The following is a 26997-nucleotide window of genomic DNA, read 5'->3' on the forward strand; positions in this document are numbered from 1 at the left end:
GGGGCGCCCCCGCGGGCGGGCGGGACAGGGCGGAGCGGGGTCCTCGCGGGCCCGGGTGAGGTCACTCTTTGTGGCTGCAGTTGGCAAGATGGCGCGGGTGCTGGTGGAGAAAAAGCTGCTGGGGCCGGATGGGCCCGGCGGCGCAGAGCTCCCCAGCGAAGAGGAGGAGGGGCAGAACCTCTGGTGAGTGCCCGCGGGGAGCAGGGGGGAGGCCTCTGGGACCGAGGCCACCACGGTGGCGGAGCTCAGCGACTGCTCCTGGGAGTCCGGTGACTGTCACGGCGGGGTCTCTGCGCTGCTGGGTCGCCTCAGCCCTCGCCCCGCCCTGACGGGCAGGGAGACAGTGGGCGCCGGCTGCGGGCTGCGCTCGGGTCCCGCTGATAGGAGCGCCGCGGCAGCTGCCCGCGCGGAGGCCGGCTCAGGCAGCAGGGCTGGTGAGGAATGCTGCCCTTCCTGGCTGTGGAGGGAGCCTCGCGCCTGCGGGATGAGGCAGCATCGCTGCAGGGTGGGGAGGACAGGCGTGCGGGGTCCCTGAGATGTGGCTTTGCGGAAAATCTGCGGGAAAGGCTGTACGAGACTCGGTCTTTGGTGTTCCCGTCGCTTGTTAACGCTTTTGAAAACAGTAACGGTAGAAAAAGCTATGTGTGAAATACAGTAATGAATTGTGGGAAGAGTTAGTCATCAGTTAAAAAGTAATGTATTGCAGTAGTCTGGCCTCTTATAATGGGAGAAAAAAATCGTTACTGTATGCATTTTAGAAACTGTAAAAGCTTCTCTTGAAAAGGTGGCATGCTTTTGGTCTTTTAAAATGAACTTAAATCTGTAACTGTAACATCATCCAGTTCGTAAATGCCCTGAATATAACCGGATTGGTCCTTGTGGATCTGCTGAGCTCATCGATGCTGTCTAATGGGTAGTGTGTGAGTTGTGTTTATGCATATGTGCGGCCTAACAACAGTGATGCTATTTTTCTAGGTCCTCAATACTGAGTGAAGTTTCTACCCGGTCAAGATCTAAATTGCCATCAGGAAAGAATATTCTCATTTTCGGTAAGTAACACATACAAGCAGTTCTGTGGCTGGGGCTGTTGTTTTGTAAAAACAAAGGTGTTTAAAGAATTGATGTGAACAAGCTGACATGTCAGTTTGTTCAAATTAGGTTATGCAATACGATCTATCCTGTTATTGTCTTCAAGTTCATAGATCTGCCCATTGGTTTGCGCGCTGAGATTTCTAACATTCAGTTGCTATTCCATTTGTTTAAATAAATGTAATAATTACATAATAGTATATGTAATAATTACATATAATATAGGTAATAACTAATAGAGGGTAGGTTTAGGTTAGCTGTTAGGAAGAAGTTCTTACCTGTGAGGGTGGTAAGGTGCTGGCACAGGTTGCCAGAGAAGCTGTTACTCCCCCATCCCTGGAAGTGTTCAAGGACACTGTTACCCTAAAGGTCGGTTGAAGAAATTCTCTCAAGACTCAGTTTGGTGTTTTAGAAAACGGCATTCTTTATTGCAGCCCTGGGTGCACAGGCGAATTGTTTTGCAAAGGTGAATGCACCTGATACTTGCCAACAGTGGCCATACGTTTAGCATACTCATGCATATTCATAGCTTTTCCAGGAACTAATTATAATACTTGCATCCTGATTACACATGTGCTTTCTTGCTTAGTGGGGGGCTTTGGTGGTCCGCGATAATCTTCCACACTGTGTTTACTGAATGATCTCAGTGCTTGCCCATGCTTGCAAGGTCCTAGTGCTGAGTTGGCAGTTGGTATGTCCTTCCTTCTGTTCTGTTCCAGTCTTGCTCCACGGTGGGTGCCACTCTGTTATTTTGAAGGCTGGCATCCTTGGTCTTCTTTACTGTCTCCTTAGTTATCAGTCCCATGATGTTCCTTCCCCCATCTGCCCGATATTCCTTTCTCTCTATGTGTCACTAAGTTATAACAGTTTGGTTTATTCTATTATGTTAAAGGGACACACACTATTGTTAATTTAAGACTTAAGGTTACAAGACCATTCTATGATTCTGTAATAGAAAATAATTGAGGCATGGTATAAGCCATTGGATTCAGCTGCAGTACTTAAAATAACAAGTAAGTATGGCCTGAAAATGTACAGGGATATTTCTGGTTACTTAAAGATTTGAAAAATCTTTTTTTTTTAGAAGTTAAAAATTGTTCTGAAAGTGTCTTTTTTTCCTGTAAAAACTTACTGGCAGGTGACGATGGTTCAGGTAAAACTACACTTATGACCAAAATACAGGGAGCAGAGCATGGCAAGAAAGGAAGAGGGCTGGAATACTTGTATCTGAATATTCATGATGAGGATAGAGATGGTAAGTTCATTTTATGTGCAATCTCTTTACTGTAATTAAGTGGTTTCATTTGGTGTATTTTGGGTTATACCCAAGTAACTTGTTCCAGAATTGCTCTGTATCTTTTAGGAGTCATATCAGTCTCTTAAAAAGTGAAATGCATTTTACCTTCAGCATGCATTCTTCTCTTGTCCTTCTTACAGCTTGACCTGTGTATAAGGGAAAAGTACATTTGAGCAGCTCTTGGGATTCATTTACTTTCAGGGTAGATACATTTGCTAATTTTGACTTACTAGCAGATATATTGTCATTTAATACGGCAGCTTGGTAACTATACAAAGCAAGTGATACATCCATGAGAATTTAATTTTCAGTATGTATTTCTGGGCAGGTAGTTTGATTCCCTGTGGGGTTTGTGAGCAGAACTGTAACTGGAATGTTTTGTATAAATGAATGAGTGAAGAACAGTACTTGAAGTGAAAATTAAGAGTTTCCCTTTCTCAAATTGAAGCTTGTATTTTTCTGTTTGTTGATGATTGCTCTTCTTTACTATATGGGAGGGGGATAACGACAAGAGACTGTTTAAAAGCAGATCTGATGATCAGAACACCTTTATTGTTAGGAAGGTTAGGGACAGGAAGAGATGGGGAGTGATTTCTTGGCTCATATATCTGCCTCTGCTTGTCTCATTTTGGGCAAACTGCTGGGACCTATTTTGTGATAGTTTGCATCTTCAGAAATGGGGAATGACAGTCTTCCTGTTCATGACTTCCTTCTGAGTTTTAAGTTCAGAAAAGGGAAGCAGTGGTGGCAGTTAATCCATGTTCCCGAAAATGTGTCAACTAGGAAGATCCTCTAAATTCTGGAAATGGAAATGTACTGAAGGCTTGCAGGAATGATTAAATACCATATGTAACTGGTTGTTATGGAGATTGGTCCTGTGCTCACATGATAGTAAACTGCCTTTGAATACTAACTTAGGCACAATGAAAGGATGAGTACATTGCCTGTGTCTTCAGTGGACATCTGATCTTGCAGTTCCTTAAAGTCTCTTGTGCTGTAATTTCAAGTGCTTGAGCCATTCTTGGCTCCTTGAGGTTCTTGGTCTAAGTGCTTTTTCACCACGTACAAGCTTCTTTAGTACTGCAGAATACTTCAGGAAGAGAAACTACTACAATCAGGAGTGTTAAGAAAACCTGTGACATCAGGCTTCTTGCAACATCAAAGGAGATGATATAAACAGAAAAACGTTTGGTGTGCTATTTTTCCTGGTGCTGTCTATCAAACCTCAAGTATGTCCCTTTGGAAACATTTTGGGGCTGTTCCTGAGTATCTGGAGGCGATGAGTATTCAAGATGATTAGGAGAAGCCTGTCATAAAAACTCAGGCAGCACTAGCAGGAAAAAAAAGACTTTTTTGACTACCAGACTTAGCTGGAGAATTCAGGTCTTCGTGCATCCCTTTAATGGATGTGTTAAGATCTAATAATACATGCCTTTTTCTTTCCTGTCTCATTAGTGTCATCAGCAAGCAAAGAAAAACAACTTTCAGCAGGCAAAAATAGCACTCTTCCTTCTCTGGGGCAGGTTAAGGTTTGTTTCTTAAAACTCTTTGCATTCTTAATGTGTGTGTTTGCTTGGATACATATTTGGGAGGAAAGCCTTTAGAACAGACCCACAATTCTTGTAAGCCATAAAGAAACTCAGGGTAAGCATTCAGGAGCTTACTGTCACATGTTCATTTTTGAGGGCATCTGCTTCTGATCATACTCCAACCTGTTCAAGACCAGCAAATAGCAAGGATTTCCAGGGGTGTCAAATCCGTGCTGGCAACTAAAACTCTGTAGTGGAGTGGGATCTTTTCAGCTTTCCCAGGTGCTGGAAGACTTCTTTGCTCTCTTTGTCTTTATCTTCCTCATTTCAGAAGGGTTTATTCTGTCCAGGAAAAAGCTTTGGTCATAGGTCTGAAATACTGAGGAAAATCTTCTGTGTTGTTTCTTGTCCTATCCCTGCTTCCTCCCTCAAGGAGAATTGGATTTGGCTCCTCCTACATTTAAACTAGAATTAATTATTCTAGATTGCTAGGTGTTTATTTTAGTTTACAGCTACTTTTGTCCTTTTGCCTAAAGTGTTTAAATATTGTTTTGGTTTTGGGGGGAGGTTTTCTTTTCTTTTTCTTTCCTTTTTTCTTTTTCCTTTTTCAGTTTTCCTTTTTCCTTTCTTCTTCTCTCCTTCCCCCTTCTCCCTTCTCCTCTCCCCTCCTTTCTTTTTGTTTCTTTCTTTTTTTGGGGGGGATTTTTTTGTTTGTTTGTTTGTTTTTAGGAAACTTAAACACATGGAAAGCACTTCTTTTATGAAGGACCCCTGTGGCTAATATAGGTGCCCACTAATGTTTTAGTTTTCACTGTCATCTTCTTGTTTCTTGACAGTGGCTGGTACCCAGCTTTAGATGGCGAGATACACATCAGCACTGTGTTGGTAATTAGCTGGTTCAGTTCTGTTAGATATTTGTTCACTGTAATGTGCAGTAGTTCCTTAAGTCTCAAGATAGCTTAAAATAAGTCGAGTACTGAATTTCTACCTGGAAAATATCCTTTGTAGTATACTATCCCAAATTCTGCCTTGGGTAAGACATTGTTGAAGACGAGGTTTGGGGATGCCTGGGAAGCAATTCTGAGAGAGATGATTGTTCTAGATCATTAGCCCCAGGTACAATATCCTTGGTGCATATGGCTTTTTCTGCTTACATGACACTGTAGTTCATCTGGATAAAAACACTTAAAAGCAGTACATGTAAAGTTAACTGGGAATGTTAAAGTGACTGTGCAGCCAAGGCCCAAGAGTCTTCTGCTAGTGGAACTTCCCAGGGAGTGTGGCCAGTTTTTAGTTTTTTGCCTTTTTTTGTGATGAGCATATGTTTTGTGTCTGTGCTGGTCAGTCTGCTTTTGGAAGATGGGAATCTTAATTTGTAGGAGGTAGAAGAGAGGCTCTGCATAATTTTCTTTAAGGATATGTGTTTCTAGGGTAGCTTTCAGAGTCTCTTGCAGAGTAGTTAAAAGTGAGGATGTACAGCGGCACAGTGAGACAAACATTGACTGGTTTTGCAGCAGTACTCTGTGGGTAGTTGCCAATTATATACACCACAGAGAGCTTTGGGTTGAACTGCCTCAGATTACAGATGCAGTACAGCTGTCCCAGCTGTGCCAAATGTGGCAGTTAAGTAGAGCTATTCTGTTGTGTTCTTGTCACAAAGTCAAGTAGTCTTGGTTTGTGCCTCAGGTTTAGACTGGCTTCAGTCGTATCATATGCGTATTCCAGTTGAACTGGTTGTTCCAGATTGATCCACATGCTGGTACACTGTTTCTAATGAGAAAATTGTCTTTTTGTCAACATCTTAAAGTAACTTTCTTGGAAATTATTTTTCCCTGTTTTGCGTCTCTTCACAGCTTGCACAAGGGTTGTCTAATTACCATTGATACCTTTCGAATAAACACGGATGTCATAGTTACAGTTCACAGAATCAACCATCTACAGTAAAATCCACCAAAGGTGGAAATCTTTCGTTGCTAAAGGGATAATGAAATACTGATAGTTTAGAAATGTAGTTTTAGCACCTACTGCAGTAGTCTTTAATAAGTGGCACCTGCTTTTCCGACAGGATCTGGTAGTTGTTTGCTATTTTGGCATCTCTGTCATAGCCACTGTGAAAGGTTCAGTTACTCTACAGATAATACGACTAACTGGGAGCTTAATGTGGTGCTGACAAAGTTGAGTTTTGACATAAAGTCCTTTGACAAATCCTAAACACCTAGTACTATAAGTGTAAGTGTAGCAAATGTAAATCACAGGCCATACTACTTTACTGTAGGAAAGGAGCAAAACCTTTAGTTTTCATACAATTCTATATTAGTGTTTTACAGTATACTTAATGTGACTGCTAGGCTTCCAGTCTTCCTAGCAGATTGATTTCATTTGAGTGGTAGTTCCACCTGCATTCTAGTTCTGCCTCTGTTCTAGTTGCAGTCTGTATTCTAAATGTTAAGCAGAAATGAAATCCTTAAGTAGGACAAACTCTACGATAGTGCTGATGAGAGTTGTGCTGATGAGAGTTGTAAACATACATAGCCGGGTAGACTTAAGTTAGGTTTTGGAAATTTGCATGCTTGTTTCAAGGAGTAGTTGTGTGTAGAGATAGTTAATGTCTATTAATAACCTGTAACTTACAGAAAACTCACAGCGTTTCCGTTCATTGGCACTGGTAGATTTCTGCTTTTGGGAATATACAAAGGATGCTTCTGGAATGTGGAGGATAACAGACTCCTGCAGAAATGTTTCATTTACTATAGTGTAATAGTAAATATATGTGTGTTCACATTATGTCCTAGCTTAATTTCTGTTTTTTCCAAAGTTTTACCAGACTTTCCTTTGCCCTTAGAGGTATTCTGAAAGCTTTAGATTTGTATATCCAGTGCTGTGAGAATCCTGTGTGATACCAGTGAAACAGTTTCCCGAAGCTGGGTGGAGGGATGAGAAAAACAATTGACAGATATGCAGAGGTACATGTCTTAGATACACAAGCATTATTGTCACTTGTTTACTGCAAAGGATAGATTTGAGATGTCCAGGTGAAAGTAAGGAGAACTTACAAGGCATAATTGTTGACCTGCTTTTGTGATGACTGATGGTTGAATGTCTTGTGACAACCTAACAGTACTTAAGTAGGAGCATGACAATGCTAAATGAAGACTGCCCATGTATAGCATCTTGATGTAATCTGTCTGTAACTTGGCTGCTCAGTAATTTTATCCAACACCTGATCAGAAGGGGGGCATATGTATCTCTGTACCCTTTCCTCCTTTCAGCTTAGTCACGTTTTTGCCTTTTTCTAGAATCAGTGTTTTTGGTCTTGATGGATTCTTTCCTAGACTAAAGCTGTGATAGCCACAGTGACTGGATTTACTTTGTGAAGTTGAAAGATTCGGAGAACAAGGCAGAAAAATATAGTGAGTCAGAGTAATGACAAAACTCAGTGGCTGGTTTGAAAATCTGGGCTCTGCAGTGGTTGGTTTACTGAATTCATATATCAGAATTCATGTATCTTGTATTTAATACCTATGGAGACCCATTGTTCTGTCTGGACAGCCGTAGTAGAATAGGGAATGTTTTGGAAGAGGTATTAGGAAAAGTCTAGAAGAAAGAAACAAACTAAATTGTTCCTTTTAAGGAGGAAGTTTGCAATACTGTAATTTATTTGTTTTATTCATTTGGACAGAATCGGTTGTTCATTGTACCTGATACATCATTTATAGTTGGTGCTTCATTTTCAGTTTCTTCTGTTCTTGCCAAGGTTCATGTTTGGGGTAAAATTTCTCATGCAGCTGTCTGTTCCAGATGATTTTTCGCACCTACTACCTTGCATTTCAGCAAAAAGTGTCCAGTCGCTACCAAAACACCGGGAGGGGGGAGAAACACAGAAACTAAAATTCCAAATGGTTTGTCCGGTACTTATTCTGTAAGGAGCCTGCAAGCAGAGGCCAATGTGAATTAAGATCAGGCAGAGCAACTTTAAGGTTTCGTCAGTTGTAAGTTTATCCTGTGCTTGCTCCTCCTATGTCTGTGCTAGAAACTTAAGCTGCTTATGGCTTGTATCTTGTTTGCAGCTTATTTCTGTTGTGAGATGTTTTTAGTATGTTAACCCGGCTTATGTGTCTGAGGAACATCTAGGGCTTCCCCGCTGGACTCAGCTAAAACCACCCCTTTGGAACCTGAAGTTAGATGTGGCACATGTATTCTGGTTTCACCTGTGATACATGTATCTTTCAAATCCAAAAATACTGTACAGTGTCTAAAAGCTGTTGTGCCAGCTGTCCTTACTGAAAGCCAAAGAACAGAAATTACTATTTGTTTTTAACTCAAAGATTCTGAACCAAGAAAAAAAATCCTGTTAAACAAAAGCATCCAAGAAGTAATGTAGGCATGTACACATGCACCTGTCTTAATAAACAGGCAAGATCTGCTGGTAGTTGGACTTTGGCCTTCCATTTAACACTATTGTATTCGTCTGTTCACTTGCAGACCAGCAAAGCAAAAAGTTGGCATCTGCTGAATTACAAGTGTACCTTTTTCTTTCAGATCATACTCGCTGTAACGTTTGGATTCTGGATGGAGACTTATATCATAAAGGGCTATTGAAGTTCGCAGTTTCTGCAGAATCCCTGCAAGACACCATTGTAGTCTTTGTTGCAGATATGTCTAGACCTTGGACTATTATGGAGTCTTTACAGAAATGGGCCAGTGTCTTGCAAGAACATATTGATAAGATGAAAATTCCTCCAGAAGAGATGAGAGACATGGAACGGAAGTGTAAGTATTTGTGCACCCATACAGTCGTTTGTAATGATAAATTTCTTCAGATTAGTGTTTTGAGAATGGGTTGGATAAGAATTTGAAGTTGTGATTATAACTAATTCAGATAGACTGTATTAGGCTTTAAAATAACTTTTCCAGTTTCACTGTGCTAACAAAGCCTCAGGTGAATTAATGGTCTACATGCCATGCAGTAATGAGATTTTGAAAATTTTTTCTTTATAAAGGCCAATTTTTTATAAAATGCGGCTCCATACAAAATCAGTTTTAAAAATTGTGGCAAATTTCAGTCACGTAGTGGGTTTTCTGCTTTCCAGTGGTATTTAAGCCAGGTCCCATTCCCATACTGTGTGTGTTTTCCAGTTGGTCTCTCTGCCCTTGTTTTTCATGAGGCTCAGACTGTAATCCTGGTACAGCTAATTGTGTCTCACTGTAGCCTCTTCTGTCTTGTGACTTTAAGAATGCTGTATAAACTAACTTTCTTTCCTGGCATATCTGTGGCAGGAAAGAATCTGGCACTGGCAAGCAAGTGTAGCTGCAGTATTACTGTTTCCTGCAGCTTCTGTTCTTTTCTAAGATAGTTTTGAATGTTTCTTGAGATTTTTTTCTGTTTGTTTTCATATTGAATTACTCCAAAATAAAGTCCTTCAGTGGAAAATACCTTAGCCCCATGGATTCCTCTTCAGCTGATTTATAGATGCATACTGATTGTTGTTGGTTGCTGCTTTTGTTCAGGGCTGGTGGCTGGCTGTACTGGAGTGTTTCAACCTTGCAAATACTGTCCAGTAGCTTCCTTAGATTCAGTGTAGGGAACAGTGTAATCTCTTTGGTATGTGAGCATTCAGATGTATTTGTGTTCCTGATATTCTTTCTGAATGTTAAATATTACTTTCCTGAAAGACTTGTGTCTACAGCATGCTAGCTGGAGTTTAAATTTCATGACTGAAACCACCTGGGTTCAATCACCAGGTTAGATAAAAAGGTAAAATCTGACAATTTTAAGAGAAAAAGCACTCTTCCTTTTTGTTTATTTTCTTTTTCCTTTTGTATGAGAGATTTGGGGGGAATGGAAGGTGGAAAGGCAGTTCTAGTGTCACAATACAGCAGCTAACCTGATTTGCACTGTTCTGAGTTACACTAGATTTTATGGCAATCTGAATAAATGTGAGTTTTTTCAGTCTTCACTAAGACTGTACTGTGTGTAGGAGCCAGTTACACCTATGACAAAGCTAAACTACCATGTTTGGGGAACTTAGAAGGCATTCTAATAGTGTTGTCTCAGAGATTTCTAAATTAAAATGTTATGGAAATTCCTGGTTTCTCTTGTGCTTCGATAAAAGATGGGGAAAAGGAAAATTTGAGAGCCAGCTCACATGCTTTACAGGACTCTGCTGCCATCCCATGGCTGAGCGGTGAACTTTGGTCCAGTAGTAGCATCCAGATGAAATGGGGGCCTTAGTATCTTCACTCCCAAACTTCCATCTTGCTGCTTTTCTCAGTCACTGTGTAGGACACTTGTGTCATCGCAGATATTTGTCTTCTGACTTTTTGCAGACTGTCCCTAAGGCCAGAACTGTGCTCAAAACTTTGGTCACCATAGCTTGTAATTTTTCTAACAAGCAGCTATGCTAAAAGAAGTTCCTATTGTGGCTGTGGTTGTATTAGTGTAACTGCTTAGGTAATATAGAGCACACATGCTTGAAGAATGCCTTGTGTCTACAGACCACCAGTAAAGCAACACCAGCAAAGTTTTCCTTACCAAAATCCTGCTTTATACACGGTCTGAGATCAGCTGCCATTTAGAAAATGAAGAATCACTGTGTTGCAATAGCCTGCATGTGAAAAACCAGCGATAATAAAGTGCATCTGCAAAGCAGGCAGTCAAAACAGAAACAGGCTGCAGAGTGGAGAAATCTCCTAAATTCACTCCAGTAAAACCCCAGTGCAGCATAACATTGCATGGGTCCATGTTCAGCCTGCAGAGCCATGTTCGCGTTATGCTTGTTTCTAGATGCAAGCTGTGGTGGGTGAACCAAGCTGAATGGCTATGGTGCTTTCTGGTACCAGTACCCAGTAGTTCTTGTTGACCCTGAAGAAATATTTTTTATCCCATTAGCATCCATTTAACGTGCTGCTAGGTTGTTCTTTGTTCATTACTGACATGTTACTAACAGTTTCCAAAAGTCCTTTTGTTAGCTCACCATTCTCAATGGAGTTGAACTTTGGAGTGCTTGTCTTTGCTTTCAAGGTTTTCATGGTCTTTCTCCACCTAGCCTTTTGTCTTGTATTTGCTATTTGAGATGTTTACTCTTGGGTTTACTGGGTGGATGATGGTAGGCTCCATCTGATATAGGAGCAGCTTTCCTTTTGTACTTAAAGAGCTTCCAGAGTGGGAGGCAGGACACCCATGTGGAAGCAACAGGCTTCCTTGAAAGAAACTGAATTATTTACAGTATGCCAGCAACACTGTTAGTCTGCACTCACTCCTATTATTGAGCTGCTCTGGAAATTCCTTGCTAAAAGCTTGACCAGTGTGAGTTTAGATAAATAATGTCAGTTCTACTGTTCTAATTTAATTCAGGTTCAACTATGATAAATCATTGTTTAAATAACACATGTTTGAATAATTATTTCAGGGAAAGTCTAAATTTTGCCTTCCCACTTATGACAGCAAAGCAGAAGTCTTGTCAAGAATCAAGAAATGCAGAAAGAAAGTATACGGGTAAAATGGCTCTCTATTAATGTCCTCTGGAGTGCTGGAAGATAAATACGTGAAATAGTAGCATATTTTCCTTAAAATTAAGTACTGTCCCATTCAAGTTGAGTTAGTTATTAATTTTGAGTTTTGTTTTTTTCTTCTGTCTGACATATGGCTGGAAGAATTCTTAAGCTAAAAGCTAAAAGCAACTTACTTTGCCCACATCTGTTGTCTAGGAGTTCTTTTCACAAGACTAAAACTTATGATCAGGAAAGATAACGCACAAAAAAATAAAGCCAAAAGCTGCATGAATGTGAAACTAATAGAGTGTAAATATGGAATGATTGTCTCAGGAAAGGAGTTCATCATTTTTCTTGCTCTGCTGCTCAGGCCTTTGTGAGCTGTCTAGTTCAGTAAGTTAGTGTTTGTCTTTTCCGTACTGCAGATATACAGTAATCCAAGACTGAGGATTTTATTGTTACTAAAACAATGAAACCTAACAGTAATTGTGAATTGATTTCTTAGTGGTACTTGGAGTCAATTGTTCCTGTGACATCAGTGATTCCTGTTATAGTTAGCTTTCAGGAGCTTGTGTAACTAAGCAGGAACATAAGAACAAATCAGTTAATTGGAAATTTCCATTCATTTGCTGTCTTAAGTGCAAAACTCTGAATAAAAGGCTTTTTCCTAGATAAGCTGCAAGTCTGGTGGATAAAAGAACACACTGATTTTTATGTGTGATTTTTATGGCACATCATCATGTGGTGATTAATTTTTCAAGCTTTCTTTGTGTGAGATAATCAGTAAACATATTTAATGAGCACAATGTATAATGGAATTTTGATTTCCAGTTGCTGAATATAAGACAGTACTAAAGGAAAGCATCTCTCTGCAAGCACTGTTGTTTCCACCAGAAGGCACTGCCTCCCCGAGTTCAAAAGCAGCTGCAATTGATTTTTTTAAATTTAAATTTATTCCCTTGGGATATACTGAATTGATGATCAGGGTTTTATAGTCTATATTTAATGTAGAGTTTTAAGCTTTTCTCTCACTAAGGCACTAGTTTTCCCCAAGAATCACACAAATCTGTATTTCAAATAAAAATTGTGGATTGTGCAACTTTGAACAGAAGTGTTTTTCTGCTTTGTTCTTCCTTCCACATGCCCATTCTGTTGCAGGAATGGTTTCTTTTTTGAAAAGGTGCAGTGACTTAATTTTGCAAGATACGTATTATAAACCTTTCGAAGGTTTTGCCACTCTCAAACCTGACAAGGAACAGGTGGCCTACAGTACAGTTGCATTTCCTTCCCTGTCACATGGATAGATGTGCTGAACAACACTGTCTTTGTGACCGTAGTGGAGACTGGGAGCTTTTTTGGAGAGTTTTCCTTACTGTACATACAGTCAGACTGCTCCCACTGTTTCTAAAATAAAGATGCTTTCATGGCAGCAAATCATGGAGCTTTGCCTTCCTCTTTCCTGAGACCTCCTCATGGCTGAACAGGAAGGAGGCTTCATGTGGGGTTGTCATGTGAGGGAAAGCCCTGGGACTTTGGGAAATGCTGGGCTGGGAGCAGGCACGTTCAATAGGTAGATTGATCTGTGGCCTTCTCTCTGAAAAAAAGATATAAAGGCTGTAAGTTGCAGCCCAGTTTTGATAAAGCATGTTTTGGGGTCACAGTGTGCTTCCAAAATTGTGTTACTACTATTTCTTAAGCAGTTTAATATCTGGTAATATTCAGTAGGGAATGCTCATTGTTACCATGAAATTACGAAATTGGAAATGTAGAAAGCATCTAGTTTCCTCTGAACTCCACTGTAGTCTTCTAAAATGTAACAGAGTCCCTTCAGATAATACTTGGAAGTGCTTGAGTCTGTATGCAATGTAATTTTTATATGCCTAGCATTGGACTCCTGCAACGGAAATGTAGAGTAATAGAAGCGTGAGTTACATATAGTTTATAAGAAAGAGTGGCAGTTTCAGCTTGGTGTTTTCTGGGCCTGTTTACATTTTCACCATGCTTTCTTTTCCCAAACCAGGTGCCAATTGCACTGAGCGTGAGCTGTGTTGCTAAATTACTTTTACGTTTTCTATTTTCAGCTCCCCAGTAATGAAATGCATTGAATTGTGGAATGTGCATTTGTATATACTATAGCTCTTGCAGCTATAGATGCACTTAATTTATCTTGCTGCAAGTTCTGCTGAAGGAGAGTTGTTTTTGAAGGGGCCACAAGGCTTAAGTTTGTGTTCTGTTCTCATGGAGTGCCTCATTATGAAAGGAGAAAAAAAAAAGTTGAGACTTCTAGTTAGTCATGGATTAATTATGGTTTGAGAAGAACTAGTTCCTTTGTTGTGCCTTAAGATCTCTTTCTTAATAGTTATAAAGGAGTTTCAAGAGTATGTAGAACCTGAAGAAGGCTACCAAGGATCACCGCAGAGAAGAGGTCCTTCTAGCCAAGAGGATGAACATGTTTCTTTGCCACTGGGAGAAAATGTGCTGACTCACAACCTTGGTATTCCTGTGCTGGTAGTTTGTACAAAAGTGAGTTTCTAGTTCTGTTTGCTACTACAGAAAAGTTTAATTTCTTTTAGAAGACATGCTTTATACAGATATGCAGAATGAATTCTGGATTAATAGGAAAGCAATTTATTTTAAAAGTAAGTAAATTTTTAATTCTTCAGAAGGGTAGTAACTTTATCAATTATCTGTTAATTACTTTCACTTTTGAGTTATTGGTGGCATTTTAAAACCAAAGGCACATAGTAAATGTGATATGTGTAATATTCAGGAAGATGTTTTAGGATGTGCTGGAATTAAATGACTGTGTTTTCTGTTTTTTCTCTCTTCCTTTCTGCCAGTGTGATGCAGTGAGTGTACTAGAGAAGGAGCATGATTACAGAGAAGAACACTTCGACTTCATTCAGTCACACATTCGTGGATTCTGCTTACAGTGTATCCTTTCCTGTGCTGAAGAGATTCACTGTAATCTGGAAGCAAGAAAATACGTTTTAGTGTTGAATTGCACATAAAGTTAATCTGAGAAGTTACACTTCAAGATTGCGTGGTATTTTGTTACTTATTATGTAGCATTTGTGGTTTTGAAGTTGTTGATAAATGTTTTTAAATTGTGCATGGGATTTGGCACTTATGTTCCTTTACAACAGGTATGTCTTGCATTGTATGAGTTTCTCCATGGTTTTCCCCTCAGAACCTGCAATTTCCATGTAAACCTGAGATCTCAGCTGTCTCCTAATACTAAGTGTCTTTGACTATTGCCTTGAACTGCTTCTCAAAATTAGGTCTGTTCCGTATAGCTCTGTTAGCTTCTGTTCTGAAATTCTTACTATAATTTAAAAACCATACGTTACATAATTTTCCTTAAATAAATAATCAGATGGGGCTGCCTTGATTTATACATCAGTTAAGGAGGAAAAGAACCTTGATCTGTTGTATAAGTACATTGTACATAAAACATACGGTTTTCAGTTTACCACACCTGCCTTAGTGGTAGAAAAGGATGCAGTTTTTATGTAAGTCAGTTGTATGAGCAGCAGGGTTTCAGACTGTTTTCTGTTAAGCACTACACTTCATATAGACCATACGTAAAAATAACTTGAAGAGTTTGTGTCATTCGAAAGCTCAGTATGTGACTCTTCTGAAATTTTGAGTTAAGAGAAATAACTTAGTGCATATTTTTTATGTTACTTAGGGTGTACCATTCCAACTTTATAGTGCCTTTGGAATTTAGTTGAGAAGTAGGACTGACTTGTAATAAAATTGCCTTATGGAGGTAGAGGGCATTAAATAAATGATCTCTATAGAAGTGGGGTTTGTGACTGAAAAGCCTAAGCTTTCCTTCCTTTTATAGACCTGCTGGTTGGGACAATGAAAAGAAAATTGCCATTTTACATGAAAATTTCACGACAGTGAAACCAGAAGATGCATATGAGGACTTCATTGTAAAACCTCCTGTAAGAAAGGTAAAAAGGAGTAAAGTTTTCCCTCTGCCCTGACAAACAAATAAAGTTTGCTTGAGTGTCTGCTAATACCTGTTAATATTGAAGAACTCTGAATTAAATATTGGGGTTTTTTGTATCCAAATGTGTGGAACATGAGGCTTTCATTTTCCAGTTGTTTAAAATACTACAAGCACTAAGGAATATCTGTCTCTTTGTGTGTCTGTGTATGTATACATACATATATATGTGTGTGTGTATATATATATATATGAAATGAGTGATGGTATATTAAAAATGTGGGATCTGAGCATGACATGAATGGTATGGAATAAGGGGTGGATACTGTCCTAGGTTTAGCAGTAGCAGCCATTTTTCTCCTTAGTAGCTGCAGTGCTATGTTTTTAACTTTCAGCCTGGGAACAGTGCTGATAACACCGATGTTTTTAGTTGTTACTCAGTAATGTTTACTCTGACCAAAGACTTCCTGAGTCTCATGCTCTGCCACGGAGGAGGGGAAGCCTGGAGAAAGCAGAGGCAGGACACCTGACCCAAACTAACCAAATGGGTGTTCTGTACCACAAGCACTGCAAACAGAGAAATCATTCATTTTAGTGAATGAAAGGCAGTCCAAGAATAACCATTTCACATGAACCTCTCTGCATGTATAGGGCAAAGTCACCTTTTTGAAAAGGGAGAATACCTTTGTAGGACTTCAGCAATTTACATATATACACGCATGGCATTGAGGTTACCATGTAAAGGCAAATCTTGTAATACAAGATAGTCTGTCACTATTGCATTAATGTACTTAATAACAGATTTTGTTATGTAAAGCAAGAGCAGTAAATGATCCTTATGAATTCTGTTTATTGCTAATTTTCCGAGTATAGGCATACAGGAGTAGGATATGTGTAAAATGGATAATATGGAAAATTGTAAATGAAATTTTCTGGTTTATATTGGAAAGCTTCTTTTACAACTTCTGTACAGACCTAATGTTTCTAGATCAAGCCCCAGTCTTTGGAAAAGGGAAGAGCAGTTTCAAGCTTTCATGGAAGGAAAAGGTTTAATCCTATTTGTAACTCATGGAACCTATAGGAAATAATCACTGCCTAATAGCAGTGTTAGGACTCATAAGAACTTGTGTAATGCTTTTGGGGCTGAGGGATTGAGTGTGAAATTTTAGTTTTCAGTCTTCAAAGAGATGCTGACGAGATTAATACTTAAAAAGATGAACGAGGCTACTTACCTTCAACTTCTCTAATGTTACTGCTTTTGAATGTGAAAAGTTTGATTTTGTTGGGTTTTTTAAATGATATTAAATATTTTCATCTTTTTCTTCCCTTTTGATTACCAAAATGTGAAACCAGTTGTGGTAGTTTCAGTTTTTACTTATAATAACAAGATACTTTGTTCCACAGTTAGTCCATGATAAAGAGCTGGTAGCAGAAGATGAACAAGTATTTCTTATGAAGCAGCAGGTAAGAATGGATGAATAAAATAGGTCCTTACTAAATAAGATTTGACTTTAAGCTGTCCATTGTTATTGACTTCAGTTTGCTGTACCTCATTTAAACCACTAGAAAGTAAGTTTTCAGCTTTGCAAATTCAGATGTAATTGTGAAATAAGACTTTATTTTAAGAAATACGGGTAGAAAATATGGCCATGTGCCCGGGCAAGTTGAAAGGAAAATATGCTGAGAACAGAAATAATTGACATTTCGAAGAAGAGCAAGAAGATAATTTGAGAATTTGCAACACAGCTGTATTGATCTGTGGAATATAAATACTTTAAAAACATCTTAGGGTTGTGGTTTTCTTACAGCTAGACGCTTGAAAGGCTTTAAGGTGTCAAATTTGGCTGTTCTGTATCTTGCCATTTTCTTTACTGTTCTGTGATTTAAAAAAACAATTAATACTTTCCTGTATAGTTCTATAGACTTAGGTGTCTTAGGGTTCTGGTTTATGGTCTGGAAAGGCTGTGTAAGCCAAGAGTGATTTACTCGTTTTAACTCTGTCCTCTAGTGGTGAAGTCTGGAAGTATATAAATGTCAAAGAGGAAACCTGTAAATATCAAGGAAAAAATATCAAGTAAATACTGCTGTATTTTATTCCTTTGTATTTTAAAAAATATATTTATTATTTTTAATATGGGTTTTCTTGCAGTCATTCCTTGCCAAACAGCCAGCAACGCCTACAAGAGCATCAGTAAGTAAATCTAAGAGAAGAGTAGGAGGTGTTTTGTTTTCTTCCAGGGAAGAGGGAATGATTCTAACCTGTAGAGGTTCATTTTGTAAACATAAATGTAAAATATATAATCTCCCTAAAACTGCAGGAAATAAAAAAGGTGTTAATATTTTAAAATGTTGCTTACGAATTTCTCCATTCTAATTCACTGTGGAAACATAGAAATATACAATGATTATTGAGCTGAAAACTTTCTGCAGTGGAAGAACATGCCCAAAATAACTGGTGGGTTTTTGTCTTCCCCTGTGTGTGTACACTACAATGCTAGTATAAAGACTTAAAAAGTAGGTTTTATGTAGTGTTATGTTTGCATTATATAATTAATTTATTTAAGTTCTTCTCTGATTTGTATGATTTTTAACTTGTTTTAAGGAATCTCCTGCAAGAGGACCTGCAGGATCCCCAAGAACTCAAGGCAGAGCTGGTCCTGCCAATGTACCCAGTGCCTCACCAATAGCATCAGTTAAGAAACCAGATCCAAATATTAAAAGTATGAATACTCATTGTACAGTTTTTATCATGTGTTTTTTACATTAAAAAAAATCATTTTTTGTAGAAAGATTTTGGAATTTATTCATTAATGGTTTAGTTTAATAACGAAAATTAATTTATGACATAGCTTCAGGTTTGATTTTTTTTCTTTTTTTTTCTCATTTTTTGTCATTCATATGACTTGAATCATAGCAGAGTTCAGAGTACATAATTTTCTTAAGTTACCTAAACATACTTAATACTTTGTTTCTTAGCTACTACATTTGGAAAAAACAAAAGCACACAAATAGGTTCAAGTTTTGTGACAGCCACCCATTCCACAAGAGCAGTAATATGCTTTCAGTCATCTTTGACTTTGACAAAGAATACAAAGGACTACTGTCTTTAAATTAAACAAGGAGAGAGTCACATATTTGAGGTTTATTTCCTTGATTGGTAAGAGTTAAGTATATACGTAAAGAGTAAGTTACATCATTTATCAGCAATAACTATTTTGTGATACTATCTATTTATGTATTTACTTTTTTTTTAATTTATTTATTCAGATAATGCTGCGAGTGAAGGTGTCTTGGCTAGCTTCTTTAACAGTCTCTTGAGCAAAAAGACTGGCTCTCCTGGGAGTTCTGGTGCTGGCGGAGGGCAAAGTACAGCCAAGAAACCAGGTATTGGACTTGTTATTGCAGGCTGTTTTGTACATTCTCAATAATTTATTAGGTCCACACTGATCTAACTGCATCTGTCTTTTAAACTGGTCAGTGAAGTGACAGACCTTGACAGATGACAGTGCCAAATCGTGCTGTCTTTAAAAAAAGAACTAAACTACTGCAGTTTCTAAAATACCGCAACTGACAACTTCGGGGCTTCTGTCAAGCCTGTTATAACTTTATTCTTTGAAGAAGTTATACTGCTGGGATATAAATAACATCTGAGTCTTGATCATATTCAGAAAGTGCTCATTTCCCTTTTTGCTTTAGAATTCCTTCTTTTCTTGACACTTAACTGTTGTTTGAAGGAAATGCAGTTTATTGGGTTTGGACTGCATTTTCTAGTCAAACTATTGAGCTCTCTCCAGGGTTCAAGTTAAATGAATTACTTCTTATCACAGCTTGAGGTTATTTTCTCATTAATTAGTATTTTATTGTGATCCAACACAACTGGATTTGCTCTGTGTATGTGCCTATGACTGCACTGTATGCGGTATTTGCTGGTAAGTAATTGCACTGGTCTAGGTGAAAATAAAAGAAGCCCATTGGAATACTCGGTACCTTTACAGAACTTGGTGTTGTAAAATACGTGGTTGTTACATCTGATATTAATACTTGGATCATTTGACTGCTTCTTTTTGTTTCGGTATTCCCATCACACTTAATGTTCAGGAGCTTTCTTTCAGAATTATTTCACTACAAAATTATTGATAGGTAGCCTACTGCTGATCCCAAGCTTGTGAAACCGTGTAAAATATAATGGTGATGCCAAACACGGTGTCTGATGCTTAGAGAAGAGTGTAAGGCCCAGGCATTCTGAACTGGAAATGAAGAGCGTTTGATGCCAGCCTCAGTGATGACATTGCCAGTAAGAAAAACAGAGCAGCTGATGGAGTGTGGGAGTTATAAGTGAAACTATTCCTGGAGAGGGGAAGTAAGGATTTTTATTTCTTTTTAGGGGGAAAGGTTTTATATGACATTCTGTGCTCTGAAAGCTCAAAGACAGCTAGAATTTGACTAATGGCAAGGAAGTATTTTGTTGTTGGTTTTATTTTTTTTTTTTTGCTTATCATGACAAATTCTGTCATTTGTCTTAAAAAAATATTTATTACAAAGATAACAAAGGATTACTTATGTTATTTACATAGTACTACTGTATCTACCTTATAAAAATACTTAATTCTTTCTTAATCCAGAATGCTTTCTCAAGTTAAATACTGAAAGGTGTCCCCTGCTTCATCAAGTGCAACCTTGTGCTATTACTGACGACAGTGTCAAATTATTTAAGATTATTTCATGCATGCTCTTTATCTAAAGCAGAATCAGTTATGAGTTACTGGCTAGTGGTTAAACCCAAACGGAAATAGAAGATGTAATGTCATCTCACCAGGAAGTCTATTCTAATACTTAATTTCTTAGTTATTTTTTTCTCTTGTACAGTCAGTATTTCTTAATCCGAATACTATTTGTCTTGTTCAAGTGGAGACAGAGATGAGTGTAGCTCCTTTGTCTTTGCAGCAGTCTTGCGTATTTGAAAGCTGTTACCCTTTTGTCTGGACTATAAAAATACATTTCTGTTGGCCTTTCCTCATAGACTTGTGTTTATGGCTCTTATAGATCTAACTGGTCTTCTTTGGAATGTCTGCTCACATAAGCTATTTCTTTTGGTACTCAGAAGTGAATGTAGTACATCAGAAAAGGCTTTGTCTGCCCTTAATAAGGGTTACTTAATCTGTGTTATATATTGTGCTTCTGTTTAGATGTCTCATTGTGATGCTAGTTTTTATCTGTATGATGTTAAACAGGATTTGTTATAACAGTACAGCCAGTTTATTACAATTTCTGCCTTCTAGTAGGAGGTTTTCTAGTCTGTGTCAAATTACCTTAGTATTTCAGAAGGTCATACAGTTGCTTAATCATTGTTTTACATTCTATTATTATGGCCTGTTTTGATAATATATATAAATATCTTTTACCTTTTAATCTTTCATTCAAAATCCTTTGTATTTCCTTCATGCATGCTTGCCTACATATCTGATATCTTCAACAGCTGGACAGGGTAGATTGCTGACTAGTACTGTGGATAACGAATAGGTGATTTTATGCATTACTATACATTATTTTTTTCTGAAATATCAAGACTGTTTTGTGTCTAGTTTATTTATACAAAGGTCATGTAAGATGTGATATCAGCCACTTCTCCCTTCTCTGTTATCCTATCTAGAAAGAAATTTGGTTGGCTTGACACAACTTGTTGGTAACAGACCCCTGTTGGTTGTTGTGCTGGTAGGCTGTTTGTAAGCACATAAAACATAATTGCAATTTCTGGAAGAAATACTAGAGCAAAAACTAACTGGTTGGTAATGGGCTTTACTCTTTCCTCTCTGTCTCCTAGAACATCATATGTGCCTTTCAGGAGTTTTTCAAATATAACAAATGGCTGTGTGTACTTTTTTTTTTCTTTTCCTCCTTGTGTCAGCATTAACTTCTAATTTAAATAGATTATTTCTCTCCTGAAACATCTAAATACAGCAGTTGTAGATCCTTCCTTAACTTTCTTGTGTTGTTAGACTAAATTAGAAAGTTCTCTCTTAGTCTCCTCTTCGAGGTTGAGCTCTGTTTTCCCTACTAGTTTCTTCTTCATTAGTTCTTATCATTGGCTTACCTTTTCTTGAACATGAATGATAAAATTGTGTGCAGCACTCCAGATACCTCATTGTAATGTCTGGTAGAGCAGTTCTCTTTCTTTGCTGGAAGCACTTCTGAGTGATCTCAAGATCGCAGTTGGTTTTTCTTGGCTGCATCAAGTTGGCAGCTCACGTTTGTTCCCTGACTTTCAGAACAGAATAACTGTCTTTCACTTACAAGAGAATATGCCTTATCAGCTGATGTGCTCATGAGTTATATTCAGCCAGTGTAAGATTAAACTTTCCTGAGAAGGTAAAGGCTCCTAACACTGATTTTTGAAAAGCTCTTGTTGAGATTATAGGGTAGCTGGTTCTGATGATAAGGGAAAAGATTGCTTGCTCTTTTGTGGAAGAGCTGAGGAGGATATCTTGGAGAAAGTCTTATTTATGGCAGCATCCTCTCTGCAAGTAAATGTGCTAAAATGATCTTTGTAGAGATTTAAAATGTCTAAACTGTTTAAAGAGCCCTAAGTTTTCAGAAGGTTGACACTAAAAATATTTAGCTTTAAAGAGGCCATCTGTTTCTCCCACAGCTATGAATATCCTATAGTTGAAATGTTGAGTTTCTGTCACAGGCTGAGAGAGACATTGTGGATCTTAACATCCTGGTCAGCCTTATTGATTGATTGATTTCTGCTATGTTAATTCTTACTTGAGAAAACTCTAATCTGTGCAGATGCTGCAATGTCATATCCATTTTTCATGCAGTGTCATTTGTCGCCCATCTTATTTGCCTTTAAGTTTATGGACTGTCTTTCTTCCATGTGTAGACCATGATATTTCAAAGGACTTCAGTTTGTGGTTTCTGTGGGGAATTTTTTTTCTTCACATGAACTTTTAGACTTGAAAAATTTAATTTATATTAACAAGAAAGTTCTTGCAAATTCTTGGATTTGCCTTCACCCATCTATTTCTGTGCAATGGATAAAGTAGTAAGGTTCCTTGCTGTCACTTTATTCTAGAAAGGAGAATGCATACAATTGTATAGAACCCATCTAATTGACTAAAGTCATTACTGTCCTTGACTATATTCTGGTAGGAAAATTGAAAGCAAGAATCCATTCATAATAGAGGGAATTTGAATTTTTTTTAATAGCTCCTTATATTTCTTCTTTGAAAAGTGCTCGCCTGTGATGGTGGTAAAGGGTGGTATATAAACCTACATGTCATTGGACAGCTTGGCAATGTTTTTCTGTCCATATTGCGGTAGTTGCAGGAGTCAGCTGCTTGATATTATTTTGGAGGCTGAAGGGTCCACTTCGTCTAGCATAAAATCTGCAGTTTTACAGTTTTTATTTAGATCTGCTTTTGTTTGAGCAAGAAGTTTGTGTGGTTTTTATCATTTTATGGTTTTTAACTCCAAGATAGGATCAGTCTACATGTGAAGTGTTTTGTATTGCAAGTTATAATATAGTTAACAGACTAATCTTTTAATTTTGTTTAAATACTCATGCTTTCAATACATGCTATTAAGAGTACTGTGGCTTACGATGTACTTAAATCTAAAACCTTTATAGTGATTAAAGGTAACCTTTTAACTTAGCTATTATGTCTTTGTACTTTGGAAAAAAACCACTTAAATCTCTTAACAGTCAAATCTTGCCTTCTTAATGTTTTCAGCATGTACCCTGGAAAAAATCCACCTAATATTTCACACACATTTGAGCTGGAAAACAGATGCTTGTTAAATCCTTTGGCTATGTAAGGAAGCTGTACATGGTTATATAATCTACTTTTTGTCTAAAAATACAGCTTTCTAATCTTAAATGTTTGTATGGTCTAAGCATTAGAATATATTGTTGCAATTCTAGTGATTAATTTGACTGTGGGTTTATAATTTTCAGAATAAGAGAATTAAACTGATGGTTCAGTTACAGTATTGGTAAGAAGTTTTGAGTCTAATATAAAAATGTAAGATATGCCTTACCATGAAATACTTCAGTGTGTCTGTTTCCAATTGAAGAAGTCCTTTGAAATGACTGCTCTAAGATACTACATGAATATGTAATCATGTTCTCTTTTTTAAGGGAAACATTGTCTGCAGACATAAAAGAGTTCTTCTTTCTTAGTTGTTTAATATTAAACGCAGCAAGTATAAGTGTGACCAAACAAATGTGATTTTTGTAGCAGGTGTCCTACATATCTTGCAAAACTTGTGGTTAAAATCTGGGTTTAAATAAAGTCCTTGCTAATCAGTACCAGTGATAGAATATATTATTGCATAGATCATCTACAGTTGTTTTTATAGAAAATTCTTAATGTGGTAGTTGCTGTAAAATATATCACAAATTTTTTGTGCTTTATGATGCTGTATAATTCAATATTTCATCTCTTTAAAAGTTATTCAAACCTTAGCAAACCTTAGTATTTATCAGTCTTTACCTTGCATTGTGTCAGGCCCTGCATTCTTGGATAGATGGTGAAATAATGAGAAATTAAATAATATAGTGCCATATAAAGGTGATCTTACAAATACTTGTGTTCAGTGATTAAACCATTCCATTGAAATAAGATTGCTTTAACCTTGTCCTCTTTCTTTTCAGGGCAAAAACCAGTTTTGACAAATGTTCAAGAGGAATTGGATAGGATGGCTCGCAAGCCAGACACTATGGTAACAACAAACTCTCCTCCAACAGAGAACGAAGCTTGATAATGCATAAAAAATACATATGTAAATGACCAAATAACTATGTATATTGATCTGATAAGACCAGGAATTTTCTGCTATGGCAGATGCTATCAGTTTTCTTGGGGCAGGGGAAATGAGCTTCCTATATCATTGCCTTGTCCCAGTAAAAAGTGCACATTCAGGAAGTTTGCATATAAAATCCCTCTGTATAAGATAACCATTTAGAGTTTATATAGGGCAGTTCTTTTGGTTTTGGAGGTAAGCAGGTGCAGCTGACATTTCCTGTCGTGAAGAACACAGAGAAGCAAAATGGAGAATTCTCGTTGAAATACTACTACTGACTGCACACAAGGCAAGAAAGAGAAGTGAGATCCTCTTTGGGAGTTTCTGGAATTGGCTACTTGTATGTTTGCAAATGCATTATATTCTTGGAGTGGTGGTGGTGATATAACAGAACATTCATTATGTGAAAGAAGCCTGCGTAGGGAATGGAGCCCTAAAAGGGGAAACAGATTTGGGACAGTGAGAAACTAGTATGTTGGATTGACTGGAGAGGAGCAATGTTGTTAAATCCTGTGTTTCACATAGGGTAAATAATCACTGTTTTATTAAAAAGACTACTTTACATTAGAGAATTCCAGGCCAAACACTAAGCATTGTGGGAATTTATTATTGTTATAACTTTTGCTTTAGTTTTAAAAAACTCTTAAGAGAGTTGATGCCCTTTCTGGTGTAGCTGACAAAGGGAGAAACTACAACTTGTTTAGATCCAAGTGCCTGGCACAGTGCGTGGTGTGTCTTTAGAAGGTGCTTGAACTTGTGCACTGTAGTACAAACAGTCACTGTTTAGTTTAAAACAGTAGTTTGGCAATTTGTATTTAATTTTAAATCCTGTTTTCTGATAGCTTCTGCCTTTTTTTTTATGCCAAGAGGCTAGCCTATGAAGAATTGTGGGTGACGTTATCATTTTCCCATAATGAAATGTGCTACAGAACACTCTCTGTATCCTTTTTTCTTACTTTTTGTAATTAAATATTAGCTGTCAAGCTAAAAATGATTCCTGCCTTATGGCTATGGAGGTTTTTAAACAAAAACTTTCAGGGCCCTACTTCCAACCACATGTGCTGCAGGTGCAGCCAGCTCCAATTCTGAAAGTAACCTAAAAAAGCATGAATGTGTACATGATGAACATAGTCAATAACTTGTTTTGTATTTTCTTTAATGTAGCATTTCATTTGGAAAGATGGGTTGTGGTTGTCCCCGTTGCTCTAACAGAGTTCTGTCCATGGTCACATAAAAACATCATTGTGTAAGAAACAGAACTGCTATGGTTACTGAAATGGCACTTTGATCTTATATACGGTATGCTTGTTTTTACATGTGCACACTACCAGAAGTTAAAAATACCAAGCATATTCTGTGCTCTTAATGCTGAAGGGAAAACCACAATTTGAATTATACAGAGTTTACTTTTTATTGATATGAACTTGTTGTACTAAATCTGATGTCTGGATATAACTTCCCTAATATATGCTGTTACTTAAATATACAGAATTAGATTGACCACTAACACAGTACTGTATGTTAATTTCAAATCCTATGTTACATCAAGAGGCTGTTCTTGTAAGTCTGTCTAAACATCTAGAAAACTAAGAGTATTTACTTGCCTCTTTGACAAACATTAACATGAATATGTTATTTGTGCCAGTTGTTGAAAATACTATTTTTTTGTTATTTTTTTTCAATAAATGCTAGGACCTGAAGTTGGACCTACACTGTTGTCTAGATAACAGTTAGACTAAAACTGTGGATGGCTGATGGGAAACGTGGATGTACTTCCTGGTGTAACGGGTGCCAGAAGAAGTAATTACACACTGTCCTCCTGACACTGAGAATCGAGATTAGAGACTAAAACATCAAAAACTCGGCAGGAAAATTGAACAAGTGTGTGATCATAATAGGACATAGTTTGGAAACCTCAGTCTGAAACTGCATTTTTTTGTCATCTAATGATAAGCACTTTCTCTAACAACATGGCAAAAACGTACAATTGAAGTATTTTCCAGATCTATAAAAACGTTAAATATACTACAGTTGATCACAACTGATAATGTATGATAATTTACCAGCTCTGCAGAAAGATGCTTCTGACAAAACAGAAACAGATTTCCGTTTTTTAATAGCAAGTGAATGCTCCTAGTTTATGGAAAGTAAATTGGAAGTAATGTAGCATCCATGGTTGCCAAAGTCTATCAACTTTGGTGAGCTGCACAGTTGTTACTCTGGTGTCTTCAAGCATTGGAACCAAAGGCCAAATTGCAAACAGCCTTTACATTTTTAAGTGAAACTTCATTTTATTTGCAGATGCACTTGTATGGTAGACTGTTTAAACTATTATATGACTATATTTATATGCATTACAGTGACTGCATCTACTGTTCATGTTTAAACTAAGAAAACAAAAGAGGAAAGCATTCAACTTGAAATAAATAGGAAAGTTTTAAGATTGGCCCTCCATAAAAATGCTGTGGTTATGCTGCTTGATTTTAAGTTTGCACTTTTTTCATTGGCATTAAAAAATAAAAATAAACAAACTGTTTAAACTGAACAGAACTTCATATCTTATTTAATTTAACTGCGTTGAAAGTGACTGCTCTGTACATCATTAACTTAACAATATACATGCTGTAAATGAAAGTTCACTGTCCTGTATACTAAGTTTATTGGGGTTTTTTTTCCAACTTACAATTAGGACTGCAAATGTATCAAACAAGCCTTAGTCCAGTTGTATGGCTTTAACCAGGTGCAGTATGCAGTCATGTGGAATCTTGCTTTTTAGTGCTGGCAAAATGAGGACGTCTTTACTGGCTTCAATAAACATGAATCCAGAC

At 37.5% G+C, this 26997-nt stretch overlaps 1 protein-coding gene across 1 annotated transcript; it reads left to right on the forward strand.

The window, feature by feature from the left end:
- Positions 1–39: 39 nt before the first annotated feature.
- On the forward strand, positions 40–26997 carry DYNC1LI2 (dynein cytoplasmic 1 light intermediate chain 2). The gene is made up of 13 exons (XM_005152169.4): positions 40–183; positions 976–1049; positions 2228–2344; positions 8455–8685; positions 13766–13929; positions 14247–14340; positions 14783–14918; positions 15257–15368; positions 16769–16828; positions 17514–17555; positions 17967–18084; positions 18632–18748; positions 24021–26997. The coding sequence occupies exons 1-13, from the start codon at positions 89–91 to the stop codon at positions 24125–24127; spliced, it is 1467 nt and encodes a 488-aa protein (XP_005152226.1). The 5' UTR covers positions 40–88; the 3' UTR covers positions 24128–26997.

Source organism: Melopsittacus undulatus, chromosome Z, assembly GCF_012275295.1.
Source record: "Melopsittacus undulatus isolate bMelUnd1 chromosome Z, bMelUnd1.mat.Z, whole genome shotgun sequence".
Classification (NCBI taxonomy): Eukaryota; Metazoa; Chordata; class Aves; order Psittaciformes; family Psittaculidae; genus Melopsittacus; species Melopsittacus undulatus.